This window comes from Opisthorchis viverrini (assembly GCF_000715545.1).
Source record: "Opisthorchis viverrini unplaced genomic scaffold opera_v5_395, whole genome shotgun sequence".
NCBI classification, from domain to species: Eukaryota; Metazoa; Platyhelminthes; class Trematoda; order Opisthorchiida; family Opisthorchiidae; genus Opisthorchis; species Opisthorchis viverrini.
In genome coordinates, this window is record NW_008752054.1 from 305,998 (window position 1) to 316,967 (window position 10,970).

A 10,970-nucleotide genomic window follows, 5' to 3' on the forward strand; every position below is an offset into this window, starting at 1 on the left:
GTGAAAGTAGCAATTTTCGGCTTTAGAAAAACAGACATTTGAGCAAGATAAATTCGTGATGTTCAACACACTTTCACATCAGTATGAAAGGGACATCAAACAGAATTTTGAAAATATTATTCTCATGAAAAATGCACAAAAGTAACAACCTCTTGGTGTGCAACCAAACTGACTTGAGGTATAGCCAAGAAATAAAATAAATAGTTGTCAGACGATATTAAATAAGTCGCCAGACTAACTAAACCAATCCAACTGGTTGAGGAAAACATCTTGAACCAGAGAATCGGTCGTTAGCTTGTTTAGAAATGCCAATACAAGTCCACATGTCGACAACGAAGTTCTCAAGATCAATCACAACAACACGTACTAACAAAGAACTGTTCGTGATGAGAATAAACTCAACATTTGTCGGTTAACTAATTCGCTGACCCCGTTTAAAACCGCAAAACAAATTAAGGAGGGAAAATGGCAGCTTTTAGTACGGCAGCGGAAACGATAGAATGGTACCGTCCTCACAAGCTGTCAGTCAGATGTGCAATCAATGAGGATACGGTTAGCAAGGGCTTGGATACTGTATTGTTCGAATCACTATATGATTCAAAGAGAACTATAGCCAACTAAGGTTGCAACAGTATCCTGTTTATTTCCCAATTCGAATGTGTGACGAATCAGCTGGCAGTTTTAAGCAGCTGTTTGATAGTGGGTGGTGACTGCTCAAAATAATATTTGCCTCACCGGATTCGGTCTGATCGCTGAGTAGACAGCTCGTCATTGTTTGTTTCCTATTTAACTATCTTCACGTTCTTTCCACCCACTTGCCAAGTAATTAGACCTCTCGTTTATAATATTTTTCAACCGGATGTGCCACATAAGGACGCCTCATGGTTCGATCCGTACAGAATTCGAGATGTTGCAATATACTTTCTTGAAGACACAATACTACTCACAAAATGGGCCGTAAAAGAGTAATGAACAACATTTCCCTATAATAACTGCTCAATTTAGCATTTTTTCCGTTGTTCAGTATTGGATAAAAACGGCTCCAATTTCAGTCCGGAATAGGGTCACAAAGACACTTTCACTGTCTGGTAACCTTAATTTGATATATGAGACTACAAACTGGTGTAAGTTTACTGACTGTAGCAACCTCATTAAAATTTCACAATTCAGAATGTCCATTGAAAACGAAGCAAATGGAAGATGATCACGGAAGCCACTATGACTATTTGTACGTAATGTGTGTCTGCCTGTTTGCCGTATGGATAAGGTTGGATGGTGAAACGTATTCAATAACACAGCTATACACGACAGTTTTGTATTAGGCAGACAGAGGTTTCACGCCGGTTGAAATGTACAACCCCAAGTTTTGTAAAAAAAACAACTAAGAGAAATGGGACCATCCCTATTCGTAGCATTTCGGCGGTAGGGAAAACGAAGTGTCCGGTCGGCCAGTGCAGACAGTTCACATTGTGTACGATTTTGACAGTCACACACACAGATCCACAATTGTCTGCATCGCTGTTCCACCGAGAAGTGAGTTAGTCAACCAACCGAAGCAAGGGAGACGATTGTGTGACCTTGAACTTCTGTCGCGCTGTATGAAGCCGACTGTAGTACAGCTACATTGCAACGTCGATATTGACAACGTAACAGGTGACGCAGACTCACATTCGGATTTGATGCGCTAAAATCCGTCGAGGAAGCGAAGTAGACGTCATCATGTGTCTCCTCAACTGGTGTCTATGGACGCAAGCCTTGACCTGTTGGTAGAGAATGCCTTCGGGTCGAACGAGAGGAAAACACGTCGGAGGACAATGGTTGCCAAAACATTAAGGGACAACCTGTTACACTGTACATAGGAGAGTACCGTATCCCGTGTGAACACCGTGACGGCATATGTCACAGAGACATCAAAACCTAGTTCGGTTCCCCCACCGTCTCATCAGTTCCAAAAACCGGACAAGCGATGTTAGCAGTGCCTTCTGAGACAAGACAGTAAAACTAACATTGCGAGCAGCAAAATTATTTTTAACCGCACACTGAAAGTCTTGGGATATAACGACAAATCATATAGGAATACCGGTATTTTTCTTCTCGGACCGAAATGACTCGGAACACCACGAAAGGTATTAGTTTCCAAAAAATACCTAAAAGTCAAATGGATATCTTGAAGTGCATCCGAAAACCTCAGCAAACGATTTGAGGTTTCGAACAGATGGATTCGACATTGATGACACCCTTTTAGCTAACGACAGTTAGATGGAGCGACGAGTTGACTAAATGTTTGCAACAGAGGACAAGAGGAAAACATTGACAGATCGGTGTTGGATTTTGGTAACGTGGTACCTCCGCTGAAAAGTACATGCTTCCTTTCAAAACAGTACATCTGTTATCCCCATTGCAACATGTTTGCTTCAATCATTTACATCAATGACTTCATGATGTCATGTAACATTCACACTTGACAATGCTGGTGTTGTACGAATGAATAGAACAAGAGTCACAAACACAAACTTGATTCATTTCAGTACCGTAATTTCATTGTGATCCTGTTTCACCCATTCCTGATAACCCAAATAAAACGAGGAAATACAAACCCTTGAAAAAAGTAACCCAGAACTATGACAACCGGTCGGATTTAATTACCGATTCCTCCTTTGTCGGAAGGCAGTGTTCTAAGAGCAGTTGAACTACGGTTGCGTTCTGTGTGAGAAGCATATTGCTACAAAGCACCTCGCACTCCTCATCAGAAACCGGAGCAATCGTTCGGGCTGATGCTGTCGCACTAACAACGGACGTGGTTGTGGGAAGATTGGGCAATGAAGAATCCAAAGCAGACTCAGAGGTATTTCCACTTTGTACAGACGGTAACGTTACTGCGTTGGTCACTGAGCCAAAAGGGGCGCTAGTTGATGCAGGAGGATTGACAACGCGTTCCAGAAGTCGATGTCCCCAATAAGATCGCGAGGCTAGCAGGTTGGATTCGAGGATACGTAAAAACATACGAAGTACCGGAGGGCACCTGAGGATAGAAACAAGTTGGAAATATATTGATACGGAGCCGAAATGGAGAGGAGGAAAGCGCATAGCATCCCCTAAGCCGGGTTCACACCATCAGTGCTCAATTGAATCAAATTACGCCAATCTATCCTGATGAACTTTCGAACATGACCAACTAGACAGAAGAAACTTTGGACGTTTGCCAATTAGGGCTAAACAACAGCTGTTTGTCAGATTGAGGGGATCAACACGCTGTGGAACCGTTGTACATGCACAAACAAGTTTTCACAGGATGTCAGCTGTTTGACGCTTTCAATCCCTAGAAATTTCGTTGAAATTCTGCCACAAAAGCGTTTCACTGAGCTTAACAAATGAACGGATTATTTTGGAGCGCGCAAGCACATATATTAGCGCCAAAAATATGGCAGACAACGGTCGTGATAAGGTAAGAAGGGAAAGGGAGGAAAAGAAGAATGAGGGCGAACTCTGGTGAAACATTGAGAAATCTGATCAGAATTGTTGCGATTTCTTGACTCGCGGAATGTTCGATCGAATAAAAAAATACAGCCGTTGATGTGAACGTCGCTCGAGTTTCAACGACAGCAAAGTATAGCTGTTGTGAACGCGGCGCCATGCTTAGTGGACTACGTTTTAGCGGCAGTGTCCTGTTCACATGAATGATATACGGCTGGCAATCAAGGTTAGCATTAGGTATAGAAAAGACAGGTGTGACGTGAGCTGGCGGTGGCCTTGATGTGTCAACAAACAAATTAGTCTATCCTGCGGGGAAAAAAAGTAGCACACTGAAATGGGGAAATGCTTGAAGAGGATCGCGATCACCTAATGAAGTCAGCCCAACTGTAAGAGGAACCAGCATCTTGGATTCAATCACTAATAAAATCCCAGACAGGCTTCGTTTTCTCGTCAGAATAAAAAAACGCCGTTAGTTGAAACCAAAAAAAAAAACGGTTGCGACCAGAAGGTACTCCAAGAATTATTTTGTTATTTCCTAAACGGTACAAATTTGCATATCTGATTCAGCAGCCCAACGAGGTACTGTTAACATTCTTTCTCAGAGTAAGAACCAAGAGGTGTAAGAAATGAGGGTAGCTCAGGTCTGCCGAAAACAAATCAAACTAATCTGCGTGGAGTTTTCAGTAACTTTATGAGTAATGCACTACGTCCAGACAACGTACTACCATATTTCGAATATTGTAGCAAGTGAAATAAGGTGGCCTAGTGAAGCACATTCATTCGAAGAAGGCCATCACGAACGAGGGATTCAGCTGATTCTCCTGTCAAAACCTAATTTGTTTGCGAGTGAAGGTACATGGCAGAGTGATTGGAAGGAAGATAACCAAGTGAAAACGGCATTGGGAAACAAAAATAAGATTGGGATGCTATGCCCAAAAGACTACCAAGTGTGTTTGTTGTAGATTAGTAACCGGAATAATAAGAGTGCCATTGGATAGCGGCCAACATCTGTTGAGGGGAATCAGTTTACAGAAAATGCATTCACTTATAGGGGATCAGCCATCCTGTGACCGGAGTGACCATATTGCCATTGACCGTCCTTGGATCAAAGGGCATGTACGAAGATCCCTGTGGCATTGGTGTTACGTTCGAACAGCTTGGTTTGAGCAAAATGGTGGGTGGAAATATGTAAGCCTATATAGAGTAGCAATGGAAGGACCCATCATAGGCTTCGAACGCTGGTGGAATAGGCAGGTGTTTGGTCAGTGAGCTATCTATGCGAAATGGACGGGATGGCTCAGTGGTTAGAGTGCGAATCTACTGACCAAAAAATCCGCGGTTCGAACCCGACATCTGCATCCCGAGTTCCCCTGTCTAGGGTTGGGCAACCTGACAGTATCCAGCCCTCGTGCCTACTTCGGTGTGCATGGCAGCTAGGCACTGCAAGGATGTAACAGCTGAATGATTAATTTTTCTATGCGAAATGGAGCGTCAGTAAAGCGGTGGTTCTGAGTAAGCATGACTACCCCCTTTTCCCATCATTCTGAACAAATGTTGCCTTCATGTTGGACGTCAAGGCGCTTTTTAGGATATGAGATGACCAGACACACGCCATAGTCTCTAGACAGGAATCTAAGGATAACTCAGTAAATGTCAAGAGAAGATGACTTGACAGCTGTGAGATTCATCGGGCTTTATGCCATACGTTGGGTACCCACTGGGGGCACTCAAACTGACGGATGATGTTGTCAGTTCGTTAAGAGGGAAACATTGCGGTAGCTTTTAGTGTATGTTGGTTTGAACCGTGGAAGGTTTTCCACCAAAACCGAACTGTTAAACAACAGGAAATAGTGTCCTGAGTAGCACTATTTCAGGAGCATATCCATTAAAACGGCAAACAGTACTATCAAACCAAGCTCGCCGTCTTTTACGTCGCACTGTACTGTTGCCATACTCTGTTTCTAGGGGAAGCTGGTTCAACCTGTGCAAGAGGATTTCCGAGAGCTTGGCTTTCATTATTCAGTGTATTGATCGGGCAGTGGAGACTTAGCTGATTGGTAAAATGCATCCGCATATGCTTTCCTCTGTTATTAGATATTCTACACGGAAGTATGCGAAGTTACCTCAAGTAAGCGAACCGCAATGTCGACTCATATGTCTAGGACACGGGGGACCAAATTTCATACAAGGGACATAAATGAAGCTTATTCGCATCCCTACAGTCAATGGTCACTAGTCAAAATGGCACGAGCATGCTGCGGTTCTCACACGATATCACGATGTTCCCTTCGCCACAGTGACCAGTCCATTGTTGGCGATGGCTCACGCAGGATTTCGGAAATTCAGTGGAAATCCTAAACGAACATTTCCTTTTATACGAGAAATACGACAGGAGAAAATTAAGACTTATTCTAAGGTTGGGGTAATGCTTACTAGGGCGGACAGCGTATAAAGCCATCTTCAACACAAGATAATCTGAGTCTATCGAGATAAACAAAGATGCGTTTTATTGTTTTTAAAACGAATTATAACCCAGACATTTCACACTCTTCTTCAGATCACCAAAAGTATATTTAATCGATGAGTAAAAACCAGTGAGATTTTGAAAAATCCGTATTTCAAATAAAAAGTGGTACCTGCTTTGACAGTCATCTAGGAGCTAGAAATACGGTTGAATTTTAAGAAACAATAGCCATATATACGTCCAACGCCAATTTGAAGGCACAGTATAGCTATCTACCACTACAAGAACTTGAAGTACTTTTTTGCAAATCTGCTTTCTTATCTTTGGAGCCAGTGTCAAGGAATGTCCTTTCGGCAGGAAAGGCCCCGTCATACTGTCGTTTTTGAGGTAGTTTTCACTTCACTCCATAACAAATGCTTTTGGTTTTTCTCGAAAACTCACCACGTCGCATCACAAGCTTCAGCAACCTGGCAGTATCTGAGACCAAGCGCTTCCTTCGGGTCGCCTGGCAGCTATGCACAATCACGTGAAGGGGGGAAACGAGCCAGGAGAGGTCAAACAATGATTTGACAGCGAAGTGTAAAAGCCATTACCAGAAAGCTCAGCTGCACTGGTCGTTGCCGTCTCCCTGTATGGGGACCCCGAGATGGGACACATCAATAGTTAGAGACATTGTCAGACATGGTGCGGTCGCGCATCCAAGCTATTCCCTTCAATGCATAGCTCCCCTTTCAATCTCTCCAATCACAACTCCACTGACAACCCTGTTTTTACGCACTAATTTATCAGCTCCCGTCTCCAATGTGCAGCTACCTACCAACCTCCCAAAATCATCAGTGAACATACCTGTGGCTAGAACCACTGCACAGCAAGTACGCGGTTTTCACAGCTGACGATGATGATGCACCGAAAGGATGCTACAACTTAATGAATGTTGTCTTAATTTCGTACTAGCTAACTCTTCGCTACGATGGGGCATCGACCGTGATGCACTCAGTACTACATAATCGGTTGACGTGAAAAACAAGACAAATACATGCACATGGTTCAATTCTGGACAGAATAGCTCTCCCCACTTGTATGGACCGCCTTACCCAGAGTGACCGATTCCGGTGCTAACCACGGGTGGTCTTTCTGGGAGAGAGAAAGTGTATAAAAAATAGTCTCCCTTTCAAATGACAACCTTTTAGGAGTAACTTTCAAAGTGAAGCAATTTTCGGCTTCAAAGCACTTGTATAGTACATAACTGAATTTCGGACCTATTAGCCATCAGAAATGGTGCAAAATCTAAGCTTTCGGAATACGGAAATCATGAAAAGTGAATGAGGGGTGGTCGCATGCGATAGGGAATCTCGAAATAACTTTAACGTATACTCAAACTCAGTGAATCAGGGTAAGAACAGAAAATCCCCAGAGGTTTTCAGGTCATTAAAGTACAGAGAAGTGCAAAAGTTTGCATCGAATCTAGCGAGACTCGATTTAACCAATGAACAAGCGAGAAAACAGTGGAGGGAAGAGCTTGAAGCTGCGCACTGATTGGTTGTGCCAGATAGTGGGAAAATAGAATGTCCTAAACCAACACTAAGTTGTGAATTTCGAGACTGGACATTAAATTGCATAACTGCGGATTGTGAATCATTCTAACAATTCCAAACCAGCATGGAAAATGCGACCATTTGTGCTGAAAATACATTTGCAAACACCATAGCCGGGATTTTAATCACCCACGTCAGCTTTGCTATTGCCATATTAGGAGTGGCGGTGAATCTGCTCACCCTCATCGTCTTACGCCGCAATGCAGCTCGAGGAGCTACAAATCTATTGTTGGTCGTTCTGGCTACTGAGGATATACTCATAATTTTTTCATACAGTTTGTACTACGTGGCCATACACTACTATGAAAACTACCAGCTAACCTATTTGGGACTGTTACGCTACGGTGACAGCCCTCTGTACTTCGTACTTAGCTGGGTGAAAGTGGCCGAGATTTACACTATTGTCCTACTTAGCTTACAGCGTTATTTGGCAATCCGGTGGCCGTTACATGCAGCCAGCTTATGTTCTGTCGGTCGAACCAAACGTGTCCTTGCTGGAGTAATTATGCTATCGGCCGTGCTCAAATTGCCCAATCTGATATTGGGCTATCGGGAAATGGTTTACGTACCGGACTGCAAACAACACATACTGATGGAAGTGTTCAGAAACAAACCATGGTATACAAATTTTCGATTGATACACGTACAAGTTCTGGATCAAGTGATTGGTTACATAATCCCACTGATTGCGTTGATTGTGCTCAATATTGGATTGATCACACGTGTACAAAAAGCCACACGGGAACGAATGCAAAAACAAGGACTAGGCATTGTCGGTTATCCACCGCGGGACTCAAACGGAATCGAGCGGACTGGAGGACAGACAACGATTCCTACAAGTGGAGACCAAAACGAAATGCTCCGTAGACAAAATAAGGACGAGAGGAGAAAAGAATGTTCGAGTTTGAAACCACAGCAGACGGAGCTAACCGGAGTTACGATCAGCAGGACACCGTCAACGAGTGGCCCTAAAGCGACGAATACCAACACGGCAAACGTGCAAAACCGTAGTGTAACACTAACATTGATCGGTGTTGTGTCCACATTTATCGTATTTGAAACTCCGACTACAATATGCTTCTGTTACGAGTTTTCCCAGCTAATCAGCAAACAACTTGGTATAGACGATACGCTGGATGACTCGTCTGGAGAAACGACGGATACAATCACCGCAACAAACTTTTATCACCACGTCTACCCGGCCGCATTGATTTGCGTGATGATCGGTTGTGCCAGCAACTTTTTTATTTACATGCTGATTGGGAGCAAGTTTCGACGTCAGTGCCTCAAGGTATTACAAGAAACTCTGCTGTCTTGCAATTTCCGACGTCAACCGCAACCACAAGGTCATGCAAGTTGGCACCGAAAACGACCGGTTAGGCGTCGAAGAACAACCCGACCAGCAGAGACGAAGCACTCCGTGACATTGGTGGAGCAGTGCGAGATTTAGCGGCAGGAGGATAAAGACAGCCAGACTGCATCTGGCTACTAATTTCACGGAATTATTCCAGTAGAGACATTACTATGATTACCATGGAAGAAAAGTCATTCAAGTTAGTGCTTTTTCTACGAATAACTTTTTTGCAACTGTCAAATGAGAATCCAAGGTTCCTATTCTATATAAGACGATTCATTGTAAACAGAGTAGGCGTTCAGTATGAATACCATAAACGAAGTTCGGTAGCAGCAATCGCGTGTTTACTATTGTCTATTGTAAAAGTCAGTCGGAAGGAAATAAACGATATAAGTGGACGGCAGGAAGAATTTAGGCTTCGATCGGAGTAAGGTTATACACTAAGCGAGACAAATCAAAAAGGTGAATGCACACCCAAATCAACCACAGGTTTTTAGGATTTATGGGTATCGGGGACAAGATACAGGATAATAAATGGAAACATACACACACGTGCTAAGCGGTTGAAGGTGCCAATGGGATTCATAAGGAGGACAAAAGCCCGTTTTTGTGATCGGCCCAGGTGTACACGACAATAGAAATCACGTGCAAAAATTACTTGAAATGCACGTGTATATACTCGTAGAAAAAAGGAAGTACACGACTCGATGGGCAATAAAGTCGAGTAATGAAATCCGTGTTAGACAATTCTGGATAATCGAAATTTTCACAGGCCAACTCAAGTTTAGGAGACGAATACGTTTCTTCTCAACGCCGAGTTGCATGAATCTCCATGATATCTAGTAACATAATACTAATGTATTAGTACGAGGACCAGAAAACCAGTCTCGCTTCGTTCTTCTCTGGATATAAATGTATACCTTACAGGGCATATTTTGACAAGAATATCCCATGAGATATGGACTGTCAAAATAGAGGCCAAAAAGGTTTTAATAATAGTCCAGACTAAAAAACAAATATATTTAGCCCCACCACACGTAAGAGGAGAGGAAACTGGAAGATACGACCTTGTAGCATGCGAAATACGGTTATTTAGCTTAATAAGGTCTAGTTGAGGGCTATCCAACTGGATATATTGGTTCCAGCAGATGCTACAGTTGTCCTCCTTTAAAATGGGATATCGCTGGTAGGATTTTCACGGGGGAGATACCTCTTGATCTATCCCTTGAGATGGAGTTTCCAAAAGGAGACAGTTTTATTTGTGATGGGTTCCATCAAGTGGTAGTTCCTTCACAGTGAAGGAGGAACTTTCATTCGGAAATTTACGAGTGATATATGCGGTTGGAGGCAATGAATTAACATCTAAAAATATATAACAAACGTCTAGATGGATTGACCTTCCGACCAGAAGACAGTTCGCCCCATTGTTCGGAAGATGACAGCAATAACATCAAGACCAGGTTAAATTTTAGAGTGGGACAGAGTTGTGTAAAAAAATCCAACCTGATTGATGAACGAGTGGTGCCGTGCGACAAACAGATTTCAAGAGAAAAGACTTTGTGGATAGAGTAGAACGTGTCAAAACTCGCGTCAACTGTCGTGTACTCGTTAAGGGGAATCCTGTAAGGCTGAATAGTGGCGAACCAGAATAAGCTATACAGAGAACTGGCTGCAGTGAAAGCGATTATCTTTATTGTACGAGTAAGTTCCGGCGGATCATTGTATCAAACAATAAGGGCCTTGAATTGTACGAAGTTTGTAGCGACAGCTGACGGTGCAAATCAAGTGATTTGTTGCGGGCTGAACGGAATTAAGTGAAAAATTTAACTGTTTTTAAGCACAACAGCTAGCGTGTAAGTGATCACACACCGAGCAATATCGGTCGCCATCATGTTGTAAACAATACACATAATGAAGTCGCTGGGCGCCGGTAAAAGCTGGTCACCGGAAAAAAATGGCAGCGTAGGAAATGAGAGTTATCACGGGACTGGAAAGCGATAATATCTGTCTGGCAAACAAGCCTATCAAGTAACAACGGCACCAAATGTCATGTTACCAGGTCGTTTATATATATATATATTAT

General features: G+C 43.0%; 2 protein-coding genes across 2 annotated transcripts in view; one reads left to right on the forward strand and one right to left on the reverse strand.

The window, feature by feature from the left end:
• The window catches only part of T265_10692 (hypothetical protein), a gene marked incomplete at both ends in the record, with an annotated part of 123,993 nt that overhangs the window by 38,190 nt on the left and 74,833 nt on the right, over nt 1-10,970 (reverse strand). The window contains one exon of the mRNA XM_009177146.1: nt 2,647-3,022. Coding sequence (XP_009175410.1) covers nt 2,647-3,022 — 376 coding nt within the window. The remainder of the gene's footprint in view (nt 1-2,646; nt 3,023-10,970) is intronic.
• On the forward strand, nt 7,598-8,983 carry T265_10691 (hypothetical protein; the record flags this gene model as incomplete). Its single annotated transcript, XM_009177147.1, has 1 exon — nt 7,598-8,983. One exon carries the CDS (start codon nt 7,598-7,600, stop codon nt 8,981-8,983), a length of 1,386 nt encoding a protein of 461 aa, XP_009175411.1.